The 22072-nt window shown below is 35.1% G+C and overlaps 2 protein-coding genes across 7 annotated transcripts in view; one reads left to right on the plus strand and one right to left on the minus strand.

The window, feature by feature from the left end:
* The window catches only part of RB1 (RB transcriptional corepressor 1), a 134942-nt gene that overhangs the window by 71756 nt on the left and 41114 nt on the right, over nt 1–22072 (plus strand). The window lies entirely within an intron of this gene.
* LPAR6 (lysophosphatidic acid receptor 6) lies at nt 17420–19354 on the minus strand. Its single transcript, XM_067712871.1, has one exon. The coding sequence runs from the start codon at nt 18643–18645 to the stop codon at nt 17611–17613; it is 1035 nt and encodes a 344-aa protein (XP_067568972.1). The 5' UTR covers nt 18646–19354; the 3' UTR covers nt 17420–17610.

Consider the following 22072-nt stretch of genomic DNA (forward strand, 5'->3'; position numbering starts at 1 on the left):
TGGGGCTTACTATTTGCTTTCTTTCTCTCACAGATTACTGTCCTATACTGTTTGTTGTTCATTGTCTGAAAACTATTATTTCATTTATGTTGTTCGATTTTGTAGTTGAGACAAATCTGGTCTCTGTCCCTTCATCACAGCCGAAAGAGTTATGTATAGTATTTAGTGATTGATAAAGTATTTTTAAATATGTATACTTAAAGGGTATCATTTCTATTTTCCTGTATTAAATGCATCATATCTTCTGAATAATATTGTTTCGGAGTGGTACTTACTATATGGAGAGCATAGAAGTACTAGTAATTAACTGTTGTATTTAATTTTAATAAGTCACAAGAAAACTGAGCCTCCTTTAAATGTTGTCAAATATAGCTGACTCATTAAATTGGGTTTTGTCGTACTGTTTTTTTTGTAGTCACTAAACATTAGCAGGTTTCTTCATTCAGTTGCACAAATGTTTGGCCAGAGCACTTTTACAAAAGAAAAGATTAAAACTGTTTCCATTTTATTATTTTTCCGAAATTTAAATGAAGACCAGTTTTACATGTCAGTACAGTTGTAATGAATAGCTTGTATTTTTAGAGTCCTGATTTGATGACAAACTTGTAAACAAATTTTTAAGCTTCTTTGGTATTCTTTGAAATGTCAGACTTGACAGGAAATGAACACAAAAGGGAGAAAAGCCTGTGGCTCTGAAAAAGCCAGAAAGGATATCTGTTGTATATTTGGATGGTAGATCATTAACCTCTGGTGCACTTTGCACAATGGTTTTAGTATTTACCATTAGACATTATTTTTTTCAAAAGTTATATTTTACTGAGAACTATGTCTCAGGAAGGTGAATGAAATGTAAGATAATGATTAAGCCATATTTAACACTTTTTAAAAATATGGGTAAGGATGGTGAAGTAATATGATACCATATACTATATTTATATAGCAACCATGCTACTATGATGAAAAATGTTTTATGTTGGGTTTTTAAAAGCTCCTCATGAGTTATTTTTTTAAAAAAATCATATATTTTATCTCTTTGCCAGCAAGAGAAAACATTTATTTTTAAAAAGTCTGATTCTTTCTGAAAATATCACTAAGGCTTTAACCTTTCACTCTGACCCAACATGTTCCTAATTTCTTGCCCTTAATTCCCGTAACTGACTAGTAGCTTCTCAAGTGATTTAGGAGATTTGACTTTACCTTTCAAAACTGAAATTATTTTATTTTGTTCTAAATACAACTTTGCTTCCCAATATCTATATTTTTATATTACTTTTCAAGTCATCCAGGCTTGAATACTGAGCATTTTTTCCTTCTTTTTCACTATAGTTAGATATAGTCTTGTAATTAAAAAAACAGAAACCAAAACCCAAAAAACTTTACCATGTCCTTTATATTTGTTTCATTATTATGTTAAAGATCTGTTTTCATTTACATTTCCCTAAATCAGATCATCACGTCCTTGCATTTAACATATTATTATAGACTCCTGCTTGGTCTCCCAGCTTAGGCACCACCCTCTATTTTATACTTTGGTGCTAAGTTAATATTCCTAAATTCTTATTCATGCCATACTCCTGTTCAGGAACCTACAGTAGCTCTGCATTCCCATGTAGAAAAATGTAGCCTCTTTACTCTGGTTGTGATAATCTGGCCCTGCCTTACCTTGCTAGCCTTCCACTATTCCTCAGACACTTACTCTGTGCAGAGTTCTTTCATCTCTTGAGCAAACCACATTTATCTAGTGAGAGTGACTATGGCCTAGTGTGGGACGTGGAATCAGAAGACCTGGCATTAGGGCCTAGCTCTTTCATGTACAAGTTAATGTCTTTGTCTTAGTTTCTTGCTTTGTAAATTGAGACAGACCAAAAGATTTGAATATTTCTAGCTCAAATATTTTATAAGTCTACAAAACTGTTTAAGTGTTGAGAATTATTTGCCACTACTGAAGGTGGATCCATATTCTTTTAGATTGCTTCACAATTTATAACATTTTGAAGAAACATTTTTCAAAAAAAGGTAACGCAGAGGTCTCATTTCCGTATTCTCCTTTAGCTCAGTTTTTCTCAATTCTCTTTGGGCCATACCTGATATTTGTACACCAGATATTTTAAAGGAATTATACTTTCTCCTGTGAGGTATCTAAGGACATGGAAAATAGCCCCTATCCTTTAAGAGGCTTGGAACTTAGTAGAAAAGTAACCCACTGTAATATACTGTGAAGTAAGATAAACCATGAGGGTCAAAGGAGGAAGTGATCAATCATATGTGGATGGGAAAAGACTTAACAACAGGTGTGGAAATGTGGACACAAGTAGGAAAGCCTAGCATGAGGTACATTGGGGGAAAATTATGGCCCAGCATTGGCAATGGTAGATGAGTACTGATTTAAGACTAGTAGTTTAGTCTTAAAAGTTAGAGTTTTTAGCCTTGTGAAAAGTGGAGCGCTAACTCTCTTGATAAATGAGATATTATACAAAAATGAATGTACCAGATAATTTTATGTGCTAGTTGACAGTAAAATGTATGTGTATGTGTGTGTGTGTGTGTGGAGACACACACAACTTTTTTGAGGGAAATAATCTTGAAATAGAATACATGCTTTTGTCTTTGAAAGAGCGTGTTTAAAGTAATTTTACTTTTTCTTTTTGAGCCAGGGGCATCATTATAAGCATTAATATATTATTCATGGGCTAGACTGCTCATTTGCCTGTGGAAAATATTGTGCTCTTCACCTAGTGTTTTAGTTTTTTCTGCCTTTCCCCTCCCTTTCCTTGTGAATTATTCTGTATTTCTCACTATTTCAATTCTACCAGACCATGAGGCCTGCTGCCTCTAACTTGCTCTCCTAAGCTAATTAAATCAATATGCACTATTGTCAATGCCCTTTGTCCTTTTGGATTTTTGGCACAATGATATTGATAAAGTCCTTTTCTTACTTCCAGGCTGAGGGTTATTTTCTTAGTAGTAGTTTTCAAACTTCAATATCCATGGAGATCTTATTAAAATATACTTTCTTATCAAGTGGTTCTAGGGCAGGGCTTGCAATTCAGCATTTCTCACAGGCCCCCAGATGGTTCTGACGTTGCTAGCCCATGGGCCACTCTTTAGAAGAGCCAGATTCTAGATGCCCCTACGTTACTGGGCTTTAAAATGAAATACTCTGTTGGTTCTTTACACTAAATCCGCAAGGTAGGTGTAGCCATGAATCTAATTTCCCGTATGAGGAAAGAGAAACACAGAATATTTGTGTCCCACCTGACAGCTAATTAGCAATGGATGGAAGGCAGCTAATACTCCTTGACTGGTTGCAATGTGCTGTGCACCAAAAGTATTTGTCTAATTTAATTCTCATAATAATCTGTGATGTCACTAATACTATTTTCATTTTACAAAAGTGGAAAAGGGCTCAGGAAGGTTAAGCAGTTTGTCTAAGGTCACACACTTGGCATTTGAACCCAGATTGGTTTGATTCCAAATTCCACATTGGTCTAGTAAAGTGCCCCTCTCATTGTACCACATCTTTTCTGTTTATTCATTCACACTTTTTATTACCACTGTAACATGTAGTCAAGCATATGAGACAGTATAAAATTTTATTCTAAGTGAAAATATATATAATACATTTTTTATCTTGAGTAACAAGGTGAGTGTTTTGCCCTAGAGCTAGTCAGTAATAGGAAGGGGGGAAGGTACTACCCTTTGTTGACCAGCTCCTTTGTGTAGTGCACACTCACTGGTGATCTACTGGATTCTTCAGGAAGAAAAGATTAGAAGACCTTACAAAAAGAGCAAACTATATTTTAAAAGGAGTTACTGCTGTGTCTATATGTTTCATTTAGGTAACTCTTAGAATGAGATTTTAATTTAATAATATAAGTATTTTTAGAATCCATGATAGTTTAGGGTTGATAAAATTAGGTATTTGGATCCCCTCAAGGAGATGGAAGGGAAGGGTGGGAATGAGGTAAAATGGAAAACCAGGTCTCTTTTCATAGACTGAAATGTGAAAACTGAGTTTTTTCTGAGTTTTTAATGAAAGATTCCAGGTATGCCTAAAGTCTTCTATAAGAATGAAAAAATGTAAAGCCCAAGAAGGGAAAATAAAGGAAGGCAATATCTTAGAAATAAAATTTTAAATAGTGACCTTGTGTTCTCCAGTGGTCTAGAGAGAAATTAAAAAATATAGATATGCAGAAAAAGTACAAAAATAAGGATAGTAACTTACTTAGTTCATACGAATAATTATCCACTAAAATGTGAATAGATGGTTGCTTTATAAAGCGCTAAGACTCTAAGCTCAATTTAATAAAATAACTCTCTTTCTTCTTCATAATTAAGCCATTGAAGAATCAATGAGGCATTAAATGGTTTTTTATGTTGTTCTTCATCTGTTAAAAAACAACAAACAGAAAACCCAAAGAAACTGAGATAGATAACTGTTATAAATTATTGCATGTCTTCTCCTGTATTGAATGTTTACGTGAGCCTGAGTTCTTGATCCAGATCTGTTTATGGTTTTAAGCATAAAATTTTCTTCATATCTAAACCTTTGCTCAGGTGCCATCTTGTCTTGAACCCTGTGCTTGACCCCTCAGTCTATTCTTTTCTCTATGTACTTGTCTCCTTCTTTCTTTAGAACACTCTGACACACATGAGAAATTGCTAGAGTTCACTGTGGAGGACACAGTGAAGTATTCAAGACTTGTCTGTTCATGTCTCCCTTCCCCCTCCCCCATTGTCCATACTATACATTCTCCTTGTTCATGAATTGGCACAAGGGACTAAAGAAATTCAGGGATATAAAAAAAAAATCTCAAACTCAGAAATGTCCCTTAGGTAGCTCATAGAAACTTGCTTTAGAAAGCAGTGCTTGTAAAAAGCTCATCACTAGCTTACATATTTGGAATCTTTCCTGATCATCATACAGAGCTGCATCAAAATGACCCTCACTTATGCATATTACATTTCAGTGTAGAAGTCATAATAGGTAACATTTTTGCATGTATGCTGATACAGGCACTATTAAAAGTGCTGAAATGTGTTAACTCATTTATTTTGCACAACTCTGTGAAGGAGATCACCACTTCATAGATGAAAAAACTGAGGTACAGAGAAATTGAGACTGTTTCCCTTACCCACAAAACTAAGTTGATAGCAGAGCTAGAATTTTAACTCAGACTATCTGGTTCCAGAGACTGTGCTCGTAACCTCTATGCTGTCTCACGGTGTGTATTAGTTTACTGCTGGGTATATGCACTATCGTGATTAGTTTCTTTATTCATGTTTTATCTGTGTTTGTCACTGTGCGGTAGCAGAAGGAGCCTGGGCTTTGGCGTCACCACATCTCATTTAATCTTCACAGAAGGTAAACATTGCTGTTCCTGTTTTATAGATAGGAAAAGCTGAGGTTCATTCAAAGATGCCAGGTAACTTGCTTTGGTGTGATTCTGAGCAAGTTATACCTCTGTATCTCAGATTTTCTCATCTGTAAAATGGGCATGATAATACTTATCAGAGTTGTTGTGAGGAATAAATGGACATTTATGAGAATGGAACATTTTAGAAACATCACAATTAATTGTTAGTTTCCTTCAGTTCATTGTCTTTACAGTGATGTCCTAAGAACAGAGAACTGAGAACACGGTTAAACAGTATTGGATCTGTTTATCCCAGCTTACTACCAGTATGTAGAACTCTTCTCTTCTCCCAAGGCACCTCCCCCTCCCTCACTGCCTTCTCAAAATGGAATAAGTTCAGGGAGAAAGAGGTGTAACTGAATTCCAGCATTGTTAAATGTGGGCAGTGTTCTCTGTTATACTGCAGTTGGAATTTGTTATGGTGCTTTTAGTTATGAATCATGTCAGTAATTACCCTGAGGGCAGTGTTCATTATTCAAGTACAGACAAGAAGGGAGATTGTAGCAGTTGTAGAAGAATAGCTTGGAAATATCCTCTGTACTTAACCTGTGGAAATGGAAGCACTTGTACTCTTGGTCAGAGAGTATCTTCTACAAGGTCATGATGTTAGAAAATTACCTGAATATAGTCTGAGAATTTTCAGTCTCTAAACTTGTATCATATCATATCCTGACTGTAATAGTGAGGAAGGACTCTGGAATCTAGATGTGCAAGAAACAAAAAGTAGAAGAATCTTACGAGATCTCAATTCTATTTAATGTATTTTCTGAATTCCTCCAGCCAAATCAGAGGCTGTTATTAATGGTGAGTTTAGTAAAATTTTAGAACCACTGTAGGGCAATTGTTCTTAAACCATCTAAGTTCAGTTACCTTTAATTATAAAATAGATCCAACTTTTTGGCATTTATCTTTTCCAGATATTTAGGTCATGTTTTTAAAATTAAACTGTCATAACCTAGTCTGTTTTAAAATGCATGTGAGTGACCTTTGCATTTGTGGTTTTATTAATTTACATGTTGGTTCTTAGTATTTTCTGTTATTGTCAGAAATACCCAAATATCAAAAGTATTTGGTGTCTTCCTGTACTTGCTAGATTTAGAACATGATTAAAAAAAACTTACAATAGGAAACAGCTGTATTTGTGTCTCACTCTTTCAAAAAAACTTTTTATTATTCTTGCTCAGTTTCATTGTTTCTTGCCTCCATTAAATTATAACAGATAATTTCTCTTAGATTTTGATTATACTCTTTAAGAATTCTCAAAGGCTAACATTTGTCTTTTAGATTTTGATTATACTCTAAGAATTCTCAGAGACTAACGTAAGTCTATCTTGCTATCTTTTGTTTCATTTCCTTTTTAGAATTTAATATCTGGTCATTTTTATCCTCATTAATAAAGTAATAAAAAGTATTATTTTTATTACTATCTGGTCATTATACTTACCCTTTCCATGTTTTAAGATAATTTAATAGTCTAAAAGTTTTATTTACAGATTAAGTAATGCTAGTTTTTATAACTTAAGTTTTACCATTTTGATTTTTTTTTCTCTTAAACATTAAAATGAGAGAGGTAAAGTAAAATGACTTATCTTTTACTAATACATGAGTAATAAACAAAAATGAACATAGGATTCCCTAATCCAGTACTGAACTCGTGAAAATATAAACTTATTCTTGAAAATATAAGCTTTTGCATTATCTTTGTAATAGGCATACTGGACACTTTTAATACTGTGTACTTTTAGACCAGAACCTAACTCACGTATTCGAACAGGGTTGTCTGAACATAAACCTTTTCACATTTCAGTTTCAAATGAAGAATGAATAGCCTGAGTAGATGGAGATGGGTAAAAATTACCATAATAATGCAAAAATGATATCCCTGACCTTTGTAATTATTTCTCTAGGAACAACTCTGTAATCTCTTGTAGACAAACTATTTATACATGGCCTTTTTTATTTTTTTAGCACATGTCCATACTTTTTCCTTCTCTTAAGTAGCTAAGATTATATTATGTGTGTTTCAGTCTAAAGAAGTCTCATGAGACCACAACACAAAGTATAGCAATTTTTCCACAACAATTTTGAAACCAGTTATTTTGGCCATAGCAAAAATTACATATGTGACATATAAACCAAAAGGTGTAATTTTTTTAGCTCTATGTTTTAAGTACTATTCATTTTTATTTAAATAAATGGCTGCCTCTGTTTTCATCAAATACTATACATAAAATCCTTTTTCCTGAAAAGCCTAAATTTTAGTCCAGTGTAAATATTTTAAACTCATGTAATTAAATACATTTCTTTACTTTAAAATAAAGAATTATAATAAAATGATTCATAGATTTTTATGCCCTATTAAAATATGAGCTAACAATTAGTAATTGATTAAACAGTTGGAAAATTATCATTTTTTAAACAAAATTAAATTGAAGATTATATCGTTCATAATATAAGAATTTGTTTTGTTTTGATGAAAAAGCCCTTTGCATGTTATTTGTTAGCAACAATGAAAGGGTTTAAGTAGTATAACTTTTTCTTGTGTAACTAAGACTGTGTAATTGCTTTTAAAAACAAGACTATCTCTGGTTTAAAATAGCAAAATGACCACACATTTTTACCTCCTTTCTCCCCCAAAACCCTACACAAGTGACAGAAAAGGGAAGAAACCACATGGCAGTGAATTTCAGCAGTACCAAGACTATGAAGTGGGAAGTTTAGGGGTTAATTCAATTTTGAGGATAAAAAGTAAAAGAGGTGTCTGTTTGATGGATACAACGAAGTAGAGAAAACTACTGAATACAGTAGGCGAAGACTCCCACAGTGGAAGTGGGATTCTTAGCCTCTAAGTTCAAAGTAATAATAGAAGGTACAGAGAGTGTGGCAGTAATCAGGAGAGTTTTTCTAAGGTGCTGTCTGCCACCGGCTCTCAAACTTTTGCATGTATCAAAAGGCTGGAGGGCTTGTTAAAAGACAGATTAAAGGGCTTCCCTGGTGGCGCAGTGGTTGCGAGTCCGCCTGCTGATGCAGGGGACGTGGGTTCGTGCCCCAGTCCGGGAGAGGCCACAACAGTGAGAGGCCTGTGTACCGCAAAAAAAAAAAAAAAAAAGACAGATTGCAGGTTCCTGGGCCTAACCTCAAAGGTTCTAGGGTAGGATCCAAGAATTTGTATTTCTAACATGTTTCCAAGTGATGCTAATGCTGGTCTAGCCACCACATTTTGAGAACCACTGGTCCATGAAACATCTGGACCAATGCCTCACCTCAGGCCATGCCGGCTTATAGGAATCAGGAAAATGAACTGCCTCCCTCTGTGCTAGTGAATTAGAAAAAGATGCCCCTCTGGATGCAGCCACCCCTGGCTTGCTATGCAGAGTTTACAGTGAAGCCCCGTGCTTTCGTGTAGTGCACAAATTATATAGATGTATGCCTGGTCCTATCCCAGCTTCCGTGTACACATACAGGGCTGTGCTGTCCTGCTGGTGCCTGCAGGAGAAGCAGAGCAGAAATTGTGGTGAATCCAGACTTCTACAATAGACCTGAAGAAAAAAACAGAAATAGAAAGGTGATTCTGCCTAAAAGGAAAATATATAAAACTACTGTGCTGCTAGGATATAGTCCCCTTATTTTGGTATTTTGGGGTACCTCAATTCAGTATCTGTGTATTCATCTCTAAAAGAAAGACCAGAAAAAATGGAGGACACAAAATAATAATTTTTTAAAAAATTAACGGAAGAGGGACTTCCCTGGTGGCGCAGTGGTTAAGAACCCTCCTGCCAGCACAGGGGACATGGGTTCGAGCCCCGGACCGGGAGGATCCCACATGCCACGGTGCAACTAGGCCCGTGCACCACAACTGAGCCTGTGCTCTAGAGCCCATGAGCCACAACTACCGAGCCTGCATGCTGCAACTACTGAAGCCCGCCTGCCTAGAGCCCGTGCTCCACAGCAAGAGAAGCCACTGCAGTGAGAAGCCCGCGCACCGCAACAAAGAGTAGCCTCCGCTCGCCTGAACTAGAGAAAGCCCGCGTGCAGCAACGAAGACCCAATGCAGCCAAAAAAAAAAAAAAAAAAAGTTAATGGAAGAAAAGTTTCTAAGCCAGTCAGAAATGGGAGGCATCAGATGGAAAGGGCTCAGAGTACCAAGCAGGATGAATAAATACGGATACATCTCGTGAAAATTCAGAATTCCATAGGCAATGAGAAAATTATAAAAAGGTTCTAGAGAGAAGAAGTAAATTATTTACAGTAGAATAAGATCCAGATCAGCATTGCAGTTCTTACCAGGAATACTGGATGTTTGATAAACTAGAATTCTGTAGCTGACCTACACGTCAAATGGGAGGGTAAAGTGAAACAGTTTTCAGACATGCAAGGACTTAGAAAGTTCATCTCTTAGAAAGTTCATCTCTTAACATCCATTTTAAAATAAAATTACTAGAGAATATGCTTGAGCAAATTAAAAAAAAAAAAAAATCCTAGAAGGGAGAAATCATGAGACCTAAGAAAGAGTGAATCTGTCACAAGAGTGCAGAGAGGAAAAAACTGGAAAATCCTAGGATGCAGCAGGCCTACAAAACAGTGATTCCAAAAGAGAAGTCAAATAATTCCATGAAGAATGTCTTCAAGACATAGTTTCTTTTAACAACTGTGTAACCTCATTTAAATGGTGGGGATTCAACAGATACAGTTTAAGATTCATAAATCGAGTAATAAGAGTTATGGTGATAACTACAGGAGTTGAATTCTTGTATCAGAGTACTATTGACAAAGGAAAATTTGCCTTTTTTTCCTTGGGTTTTTGAAGAATTGAATGAACTATAGGTTTGGTGAAATAAAAGTTTCTTTGCATTTTTGTGTGTGGGTACGTATGCGACATGTATTAGAACGACATTGATAAATACAGAGTAGGTACTGTGTAGGTAAATATTGGTTATTAAAAATGAATCTTCAGTCTGGCAGGCAAGTAACATCTAATTTGTTCTTAACTCTAAGCCCCTTCATTTCAATCTCTGATCCCTCTATTTTAATCCTATGTTATGTGCTATGGAAAATACAAAGTACAAAACATAATCCCTTTCCTCAAGGAGGTTGAGGTGTCTAGTTAGGAAAATAAGACATAGCCCATGTAAAAAGATAGCTAACAAAGGCAGTAAGAAAAAAGGATACCAAGTAAGTGATGAAGACAATAAAAAACCTTCATTATCAAAGGTTTTGTTTAGGAGTTGAACTGGGCCTTGTAGGATGGAAAGGGTTTCATCAGAGAAGGGGGCAGACTGGGGTGGGGGAGGAGCAAGTAGTGTGTCATGTGTCTAAATATCTAGAGTCAAAAAAGTGAGAGTTATAAATACAGGACAAGTAGGGGACCAACCTGCAGTGGAAGAATCATGTTTGGAAGACAGAAACCAGAAAATTGAGTAGGTCAGGGCCATATTTTGGACAATTTGGTACTTTAAAGCTGGATTTTTCCTCTCAGTCAATGGAGAGTCTGACACCTTTTAAAATTGAACAGTAAGTGACCAGCATAAAGTGGTGATTTAATAGGTGAATCTGGTTGATCTATCGTGGATGGGTTGAGGGAAGAAACTAGAAAGCAGGCTGAGCGAGGGAGCAACCGCAGTAGTCCCAGTGTTACATGGGAACAGTGGTGATAGTGGTTATTAAAAGGAAGGAATGGATGGACGTCTTAACTGACTAGAATGAGAAACAGTATGTGAGACATGGCATGGACCTTACATGTTATCTAGTCCAAACCTCTTAGATGAGATGAAGGGGTCAACATAGTTATACTAGTTTGTAGCAAAGCCCTGACTAGAACTCCGGTCCATCTTTTAATAGAACTTTAAGGTTTATTCATTCAGCAGTGAATTGCAGAGACCTGTTATGTGCCAGGCACTAATAGAGGAGGAGTTCTAGGTATTTTCTCTTTCTCTCCCATCCGTGTTATCCTTAGTTTTCTGACTGTGGCACAGGAGGTGGCACACACAGCCCACAGGCCAGCCACTCGACTTTGCACATACAGTCTTACTGGAGCGCAGCCATGCTCGCTCATTTCTGTTGTCTGTGGCTGCTCTTGCACTGTGATGCGGAGATGAGAAGTTGCAGCAGGACTGTGTAGCCTGCAGGCCTAAAATATTTACGTATAACCCTTGAAGAAAAGGTTTTCTGATTCCTGATGTACAGTATTAACATGCTTCCCCAAATCTTACACATAGGTAAGTGTCATAACCTTCCATATCTCTTCTATACTGTTTCCCATCCCGTTCCTTATTATTATTTTTTGTTTTGGTTTCTTGTGTTTCTTTTTGTAAAACAAGCAGATATATGTATGCTTTCTTATTTGGCCTTTTTCTTACAAAAAAGGTAGTATACTATATGTACTCTTTTACACTTTACTTTTTTCATTTAACAACACTTTCTGGAAATTACTCCTCCATATCAGTTCATAGAGCTCTTTTTAATTCCTTATTAAAGCTGCATAGCACTACACTGTGTACATGTGCAATAATTTATTCAACCAATTTTCTGTGCTTGGACATCTAGGGAGTTTCCAGTGTTTTGCAGTTTCAAATAGTGCTGCACCTTGTACATATGTATTTTTATATTATTGAAAGTGTGTCTTCAGGGTAAATACCTAGAAGTGGGATATGTGTGTGTGTGTGTGTGTGTGTGTGTGTGTGTGTGTGTGTGTGTGTTAGGTATTGCCAGATTCCCATCCATTAGAGTTGTACCATTTTGTTTCCCACCAGCAGTATATGAATGTATCAATTTCTCCACAAGGGCTTCTCACTTAATTTTGCCAAGTAACAACATTAAAATATTCTTCCCATCGTCATCTCCATCGTTTCAAAAAGAAAGTCCATTTTAATAAGGGGGAAAGGATATAATCAAAATAAAGGATAAGAGAATCTCTTTAAATTTCAGTTGAATAAATATAGCTCTTATTGTGATTGTTTTTTTCTTTTTGCTGAAGACAGATGCATCTCTACCTTATAATCAGAGGGATGGGATTTTTTGAAATGCAAATGTAATCATGTCTGTCCTTCTACTTGAAATCCTTCAGGGCTTCCCACATCTCCTCAGATCTTAACGTGGCTGTATCATGGCCTGTGTAAGATCTCAGCCCTAGATCTTCAGTCACTTTGGATTTGGTTTAATCCTTTCAATATACCATGTTCTCTCCAGCAGGGCCTTTGCATGTGCTACTCTCCTTACCACCATTAAAGGAATAGACAAGTCAGAAAAACCAGATTCTTACCTGGCTCTACCTTAACTTGTATGTGACCTTATGAAGTTACTTAGCCTTTTAGTTCTTCAGTTTCTTCTACCTAAGGTGAAGTAGTTGTATCAGATGACCTCCAGACTCTTTCAGTTTTAAATTATGAATTTACCAGAATTCATTTTGATAGGAAGATAATGGAACTCAGCACATTCACCCTATGGCTAATAACTGTAACTTTGCTGTAAAAACACATATTTGTTTCTCATTCTTTTTTTTTTGTAGATATTCCTATTTTTATTTAGGTAAAATTGGTATATAATATTATATAAATTTCACATGTACAGCATTGTAATTTGACGGCTGGATACATTACAAAAAGATCATCACCAAAAATCTAGTGACCATTGATCACCATACAGTAAATCCCCTTCACCCAATTCACCCACCCCTTAGCCCTTTCTCTCTAGTAATCACCAGTCTGTTCTCTGTATCTTTTAAGTCTGTTTTTGTTTTGTTTGTTCATTTGTTTTGTTTTCTTAGATTCCACATGAGTAAAATCATTTGGTATTTATCTTTCTCCATCTGACTTATTTCACTTAGCAGAATACCTCCTAGATCCATCCATGTTGTCGCAAATGGCAAGACTTTTTTTTTTTTTATGGCTGAGTACCATTTATTCAAACAAATATATAACAAATTCTTTATCCATTAATCCATTGATGGGCTTTTAGGTGGTTTCCATATCTTGGCTATTGTAAATAATGGTACAGTGACGATAGAGGTGTATGTATCTTTTCAAATGAGTGTTTTTGTATTCTTCAGATAAATACTCACAAGGGGAACAGCTAGATCATATAATAGTTCTATTCTTAATTTTTTGAGGAATCTCCATACTGTTTTCCATAGTTGCTACACCAGTTTACATTTCCACCAGCACTGCAGGAGGGTTCCCTTTTCTTCACATCCTCGTCAACACGGTTTGAGAATAGTCATTCTGACAGGTGTGAAGTGATATTGTGGTTTTGATTTGCATTTCCCTAATAATTAGTGATGTTGAACATCTTTTCATGTTCCTGTTGGCCATAAATATTTATTTAACTTTAATTATTTTCAAAAGGTATCTGATTGGTTGAATCTATATGAGTAAAGCAAGTTTTGAGTTTAAAAACTGATTATTAAATTCATGAATTATCTCTACTTCTGCAGTCCTGCATCTTGAATTCTGTTTTGGCCACTGCTTCTAGCACTGATAATTTTGTACGCTTTTAAGGAGTTACTGGAATAAATCCTTTTTTTTTTTTTTAATAAATTTATTTATTTATTTATTTTTGTCTGTCTTGGGTCTTTGTTGCTGGCTTTCTCTAGTTGCGGCGAGTGGGGGCTACTCTTCGTTGCGCTGTGTGGGCTTCTTATTGCAGTGGCTTCTCTTGTTGCAGAGCACGGGCTCTAGGCGCATGAGCTTCAGTAGTTGTGGCTCATGGTCTCAGTAGTTGTGGCTCACAGGCTTTAGAGCGCAGGCTCAGTAGTTGTGGCGCACGGGTTAGTTGCTCCGCGGCATGTGGGATCTTCCTGGACCAGGGCTCGAACCTGTGTCCCCTGCATTGGCAGGTGGATTCTTAACCACTGCGCCACCAGGTAAGTCCCTGGAATAAATCTTTTTGAGAGATGGAGGAAGGGGAAAGACTTGCTAAAAAAGTTTGCCTGGAGTTAATTTCATACTCTTTAATTATCCCTGTCTGTTGCCCTGTTTAATTGATATTCTTTGTACTTTTATAAAATTGACTGTCAAAAAATGGGTAGCAGACATCAAGAAAAAAAGATGAAGAAAGAGATAAAATAGAAATTTGAGAATTAGTGATTTTTAGGACAGTGTGTATGTTGATCTCTGGAAAATGCTGCTATTTAAGAAATATTGTTGATCATTAAATAATCTTGTTGATTTAAATATATTCTGTGTCCTTAAATTTGTCCATTTGTTCTTTTTAATTTGGAATTTATTTCTTAGAAGTCATGTTATAAATGGATGATTTGGTTTTCAGGATAGCTCAAAAGAGCTTTTTAAAAACAATTTCCCTTAGGATTACCTTAAGATTCATCCACTAGGAAGCACTATTTATAAAATCTTAAATATAAAAGTTCATTCACAACTAAGAGCACACAGGTCACATCTTCCCTCATTTGTGACATCTGCGGTTGGATTTGGCATGCAGACATTAAAAAGTTTGGGTGTTGGGAGATAGTTAAGATTTTGCAAGGCATTGCAAGGCATTAATACATTGACAAAAGACCAAGTACCTCGTTCATCAGAGGTCCAAAATTGCAATTGCTTCAGATTCTTGCTAGCTGCATACCAGTCATAAATTAAATGTTTCTCAATTGGGTATATGAAATTTGCTGATGTTCAGTTTTCTATTTTATGTTCCTCAAATGAGTGACTGATTCTTTAAATACCAATTCTATAATTAAGATTTATACCTCAAATTTACTTTCGGTATTTCGAATGTAGAATATGAAGACAAAACTCCTTGATAAAGTAGTGTCTTAAGTTCCTTTTAATATATGGATATAATACATATATTTTCATACATTGTTTTGGTAAACTAGCTACTTGGATGATATTTTCTTAGAAAAGATCATTTCTAAGTTCAGAGCCCATCATTAGGATGCTGGAAAGCTGTTTTCCACACCTCGAAACTTTTTTCGTCTTACTTCTTTTCCTTTGAGGGAAGTTAATATGGAAAGGAAGATTAGATAAATTATCTACTCTTTTATAAAGATGTTAAAAACAGTGGGCACAGTGTCTGCGGGGCGGGGCGGGGGGGTTGTATTGTCACTCTAAGGAAACAAAAAGTGAATTCTCAGAGTTCCTTAAATACAGGTTTTCTGGGTAAAGGGGAAAGAGAAAACCTTCTAAATGTATAATTTACTTTAAAGTGCAGTGCTAACAGAGGAAAATAACTTTAGTACCCTTTCTGTCCCTGTAGTTAAGATTTACCCAGGATTTGAAGTTCTGGATAAGAAAACTAATATTTATCTGTTATGTATTACTTTGTGAAGAATCTTATAAAACTTTTGACTCATCTTCCTGTTGACAAGCGGGCAACAAAAATTTCTCCAGTGAGCACAGTAACAACAACTATCTGATGACTATTTTGCTTGTATTTTAAAATAGCATCCATGCTTTGAGATCTTGCTTACAGATATTTAAGCCGAGGAAAGTTCTGAGAAATCTGTTACAAACTCACTGCCCGTTTCTTCCACATCGTTAAGTTGTTAGTTGCTTTCCAACTCAAAAATATGTGTTTAGAGTGCTTAATGTATTTGTTTTTTCTGAAGAATATCAAATAAAATCACTTCAGCATCAGTTGAAGAAAACATGTTTACAACATATATACTTCTCTTGGGATATAAAGAACTATGCTTAATTTCTTCACTAGTTTTTTTTTTTTTAAGGATTTATTTTGCTTCAGGTTTATCTAAAGGAAGTTACAGCTCTTTAAAGAAAATCCCCCACTGTTATTTTTTTGAAAACAGGTTTGCTTATTTAGCTTACTTACTTACTATAATTTATTTGAAGTCATTGCAGCTCAAATCCAGAGAACAGCAAAAATCAAATTTAAATCTTTAAAACAAAGAGTGTTTGTCCAAAGTTGTATTCAGGACTTGGAAGATTGAAAATGTAAAAATCAGATACATTGAATGCTAAATTTAATTATATGTCTTTCTTCTCAAGTAAAAAGAATATTTTTTTAGCTAACTTTGGAAAACTGCTTGAATTTGTACAAAAAGATGTGTTGGAAAATGAAAAAGTTTCAGTGTAATTGGCGCTTTATATCTAAATTATAGCTCAAAGCAATACCTTTTTTATGTTTAGTGAAATGAAAATGTAATTGTACTTAGTTATTTGGCCCTGCAGTTTTGCTGCTTTTTATAGAAGGAACTATGTCCTTACTTCATAAATTATTTTGACATACAGTAACATTTTGCCTACTTGAAATAATATATTCAGCTATTCAGTGGCTTCAGTGGTCAAAAGATATATATTGATCACTTTCTAAGTGCCAAGTATTATAGCTCACTATCTAGGTTGCTTCTCTGATCTAAAATACTTAAAATACAGGTTATTTATTGTGACATAAATATACCTTTAAAGTGTACCTGTAATAGTATTTTCTTTTAATTTACTTAGCAAAATAACATTTTGTTAGTTTCCTCCTTTCTCAGTTTTTGTGGCATATATCATTTTTAAATTGGCTGCTGTTAAATGCAGAAAATGGATCAAAAGAGTAATTTTAAAACATACTATACTGTGTGGATAGCATCTGCTTTTTACGAATTGCATACAAAGACAAAATCCTAAATATTATCTCTGAGTGTGACTGCTTGAGAGACTCAAATAGTGTCAGTATGTCATTCTACAGAACACTACATTCTTTACTGTTTTTTGAAAAATGCTGTAAAAACGCTTACTGAATATTTCAAATTACTCTTTCTCATTTATGTTGTTATAGTTTAAGAAACATGATTAGTAGTTTCAATTCAGATTGAAATCAAAATTAGATATATACTGAATAAAAGTATTAAACACTTAAATGAAACTTTTAATATTTGTTAATTATCCAGTATAAAATTACTAAGACATTCAAAGACCATACAGATGGTCACCACATGACTTACATCATAGTTTCTTTTAGAGTTTGAACAACTTTAGGGATTTTTTTTTTTTTAATGAAGAGGAAGGTACAAATCAAAATGGCTCAGAAAAATAAAATGGAGTATATACAAGAGTAGAATACGTTTTAATGCTTAACACATCGAATACATTTTTTTAAAATGAAAAACTTTAAAATGTCCATATGTTTATTTTCTTTCAGAGGTGGAGAAATAGTTGTCTAAGAAAACACTTTTCACAGTTGAAGGAACTTGGAGGTTCTGTCCCAGTGAAGTCCCGGTGGTTTTATTTAAGGCAGCTTATATTGTAGATTCGTTGTCAAATATCTTATTTTTTAAGGTCTGTAGGTTATGTTGAATAAAGTTCTCTGTGCCTTGAACTTCAGAGAATCTGGAGTCGCTTCTCCTGGTAGACCAGTTTTTCATTTTTATTGAATTCTGAATCGTGTCTGACGTGAAGTAGTAAACTATAGGGTCAAAGCAACAGTTTAAAACAGCAATGCAGAGAGTGATTGGGTACATGGTCCTTACCGCTGTTGCTGCTGAGCAATTAACAAACGTCTGTGTTCTCATAAGAGAATATAAAATAAGGTTGATGTTGTAAGGCACGAAACAGAAACAGAATATGACCAAATGTACAAAAATCATTCTTAAAACCTTAGTTTTGTTTATTTTGCTTCTACTTAATGTAAGAGGTTTATTTAAAGTTCTTAGCACCATACTAGAACAAGTTACGTTTAAAATTAGAGGAATAAAAAATCCCACTATTTCGATGAAAATTACAATCCTTGAGAGATATGTTTTCCATGTGGCTTCTGGGAAATTTTCAAAGCAGGCTTCTGAGGTATTGTTACCCTGAGAGTGGGTAGACTGAAAAAAAACTGCTGGTGCACTTCCTCCCATCACAGTTAACCATACAGCAATGCAAACGATTTTTGCATTTCGTTTGGTTCTTAGAGTCTTTGACTTAAATGGGTAGACGATTGCCAGAAATCGGTCGGCACTAATACAGGTTAAGAAAAGAATGCTTCCGTACATGTTGGTATAAAACAGCATCACTGAAATTTTACAAAGTAAATCTCCAAATGGCCAATTCCGTGTTGCAAAGTAAAATATCCTGAAGGGTAAAGTAAAAACGAAAAGCAAGTCTGACATTGCCAAGTTAATCATATATGTTGTTGTTTCATTTCGCACTTTGAGAGCGCAGACGAAAATGTGTATGGCAACACAGTTGGATATTAACCCAAGCACAAACACCATGCTAAACATGCACCCGTACAAAGTGTACTTAAAGGAATCATCATAGACGCAGTGGGAGCTGTTATTGCTTACCATTATAAAGGCACGTCCAGTTTACAGTGTTGAAGTCCTTTGGTCAGCTGCGGTCTCCTTTGGTATTCAGATTGTGACCCCTTTATAACCTCCAATGTATTTGCAAATCCTTTGGATCTTTGCGTGATTTTATAAATATTTCTTTTTCCTCCAAAAGAGACATGAAATTTGTTGCTGTAAAGTTTCCACTTGGTTCTTCAATAAGAAAATATTTTCATTTTCAAATCTCCAGAAAATCCGTGATTCCAGGGCTACGTTTAAAAAACGCAGTCAGTGAAGCCAATCCATTGGATTATAAATTTTAAATAAAAGCTGTGTTCTGAGATGGAAGAAAACTATTCGTCTGGTAAACTTCAGTTTCAGTTAAGATGAATGTTCCAAAATGAAAGTTTCTTTATGCTCCAGAATGTTCAAGCTAAAGTTAGCAATCTTATTTTGCTTTTCAATGCAAAGTTTCAGAGACTTAAACATTCCCAGTTCGGTCTCATTTACTTCTTGCTCCTTCCTTCTAAATGAGGTTTTCCTCTTCCGTATTCCTGCAGTGGATCCCAGATGGTGGTAAGCAGAGGAGTCTTTCAAAGGTTCTGAAATAAATTCCTAAGCGTGTTAGCTCTTGCTGAATCGAGGCCTTTTCCTCGGTTACCAGCTGTATTGTGAGATGGGCTTTCTCTGAAGAGAAAACGAAAGGCGTGCTAGATTTGTAGTATGACATCACAGGAAGAAGAGGCTGGACTTGGACAAAGAAAGGTTTCAGCCCAGTTTGTTTGCAGTTCCTTTAATCTGATAACGTGTCTGCTGGGAATACACCTAGGAGGCTTGCAAAGGGCCACTGACTGCTTAGCTGAGCAGTCTGCCCATTACCTCTTTTTATGCAGAAATGCCTCTGGAATGTTGGCCACCTCTCAGGGGGTTTTCTTTTCTTTTTTTTTTTTTCTTTTTATTCTTTCTTTCTTTTTGGTAGTAGTAATTGAGAGAGGACAAAAATCAGTATGTGATTGCTTTTGTGTTTTGGATATGACTTTTTTTTGGAACTAAAATGTGTATGTGTATTTATAAACTGAAATTGTTAGTGATATCTTAATATGACATTTTAAAAATCTGTTTACTGACTGTATAAGAAAAATTGAATCGTTAGTTATAAAAAGGATTTGAGTTGAGAGACCAAGTTTTGCCACTCTTGGCTTCTGTTTTCCATAATTGCTCCTCAAGATTTAATTTAATTCCCATGATTGTGAGTGGCTCCAATCCTGGATCTCTTTACTTTTTGATAAACAATTTTCTCACATTCTTACCTCTTTCTTATAAAATTAAATTAATATTTTATAGCACTTCCAATTTTTTAAATCACTTCCACCAAAGAATAAACTTTATTTTATTTTTTATAAATTTATTTATTTTTGGCTGTGTTGGGTCTTCATTGCTGTGCGCAGGCTTTCTCTAGTTGCAGCGAGCGGGGGGCTACTCTTCATCATGGTGTGCGTGCTTCTCATTGCAGTGGCTTCTCTTGTTGCAGAGCACGGGCTCTAGGCACGCGGGCTTCAGTAGTTGCAGCATGCGGGCTCAGTAGTTGTGGTGCACGGGCTCAGTAGTTGTGGCTCACGGGCTCTAGAGCACAGACTCAGTGGTTGTGGCGCATGGGCTTAGTTGCTCTGCGGCATGTGGGATCTTCCCGGACCATGGCTTGTACCCATGTCGCCTGCATTGGCAGGCGGATCAAAGAATAAATTTTAAAATGTTTATGTTTGGTGTGGTATTAATCTTACAGAACAAAATTGTGTCTTTTAACAAAAAATTTTTTCCCTAAATTCATTGAAATAAATTTTGGAAAATAAAAGTTATACTACTTGGCTAAGTTTTAGGTTTGGAATTTTAATTCCCTCCAGCCCTCCCTTTACCCCTCTTAATATGACATTAACTATGTATTGGAATATGGGTCAGATTTTGTTTTCATTTAAAAACTCATGTGAGTGGTTTCTCTCTATGTATTTAAAGTATACTCATTTTTTAAAGCCCAAAGAAATCAGAAGAAAGTATGTGTGGGAAAGGGGTAGTTGAATGTAGATGTTATTTCCTCAGGGATTGAGGATATCACAACCTGTGGACACATACATGTTTCTTTTATTTTAAATTACCATTTTTCAGAAAAGGCTATATCCAGTTGTGATTTACTGTTATTATTTTTTAGTTTGGTTTCATTTGGGCTGAAGGCCTTCCTTTCGAGTATCAATTAAGGAAATTTGAGAAATTTAAGAGCAGTTTATTTTTCTTTCATAAATTACTTAGCTAATTTAAAACTAATATTTTTCAGTAACGTGTTTTGTGCTGATTTTGTACCTTTTTAATTTGGGCTTCACTCTCATGCTTAGCAACTTTTGTTGTTTGTTGATGAATCCCCCCTGAATTATAATCTATTTTTGTTGTTTTGACTAGGAAATTTACCTATAATCAAGTGACACAAAAAAATATGAGTATTACAACCAATAAACTTAAAACCTTAAGGGCTGAATTTCTTTGTATCATGTTGGTATGGAAAAGAGGTAGTGTGTGTTCATATAAGAAGACAGGTGGATACCTAGAGTGAACAGTAATGAAGAGAGTAGTTAATGAGCTTGTGTTCTTACTGGAGAAAAATTTGTTATAGTTTCTCAGTAATCGACTTTCAGATTGATAATCTCTTCTCTAGTCATCATTAAATAATGAAATTTAAGCAGTTATGTGCCCTGAATTTGTTTACTTTTACCTTCATTTTGAATATGGCATTGTCCATAAAACGTACTAATTCTACATTGGAATATTCTTCCACATTTTGATGATGTCATTCACTTGACTTAATACTCACTTAACTGTTCATTTGTAGTTTTTTCATGTTTGAGTTACTGGTGCTTAAAAATAGATGACTGTTCGTTGAATTAAACTTTTTGTTATTATCAGTATATTAGTATATGTTTGTATTTCCAGTTTTACACAATGCTTGACCCTTGGTGGATACTCACATGTTTACTGAGGAATGAATTATACTGATAAACTGGAATTTTATTGAGAGTTGTTTCTACTGAGGAAGAGCAATAGCAGAAGGACTATCTGTTTTAACAGGAAGAAGATTATTGAATGCTAGATTTTTCAAGACATTTAATTTGACTTCTAATTAAGGAGCCAAAGTGAAATTAGATACCTTTAAAATTCCTTAGGTTAAGATTTGAGAACCATAGAGTAACTGCTTACAAAAGGGAGTTAAATGAATCCAAGGACTCGAGGATATTTAATAGGTGCTTTTGTATGTGATAGAGACCAAACCAGTTTAGTGTGAGATTTGTATACTTCTAAAAGTTAAGTCTAGGAATCAGCTGGTTTCTTGAATGAGTTTTTTTAGGGGGTGAAATGACTACAGCTGATTTGAAATTTAATGAATCTCATTATATAACTCATCACT

This window comes from Pseudorca crassidens, chromosome 18 (assembly GCF_039906515.1).
Source record: "Pseudorca crassidens isolate mPseCra1 chromosome 18, mPseCra1.hap1, whole genome shotgun sequence".
Taxonomy (NCBI): domain Eukaryota; kingdom Metazoa; phylum Chordata; class Mammalia; order Artiodactyla; family Delphinidae; genus Pseudorca; species Pseudorca crassidens.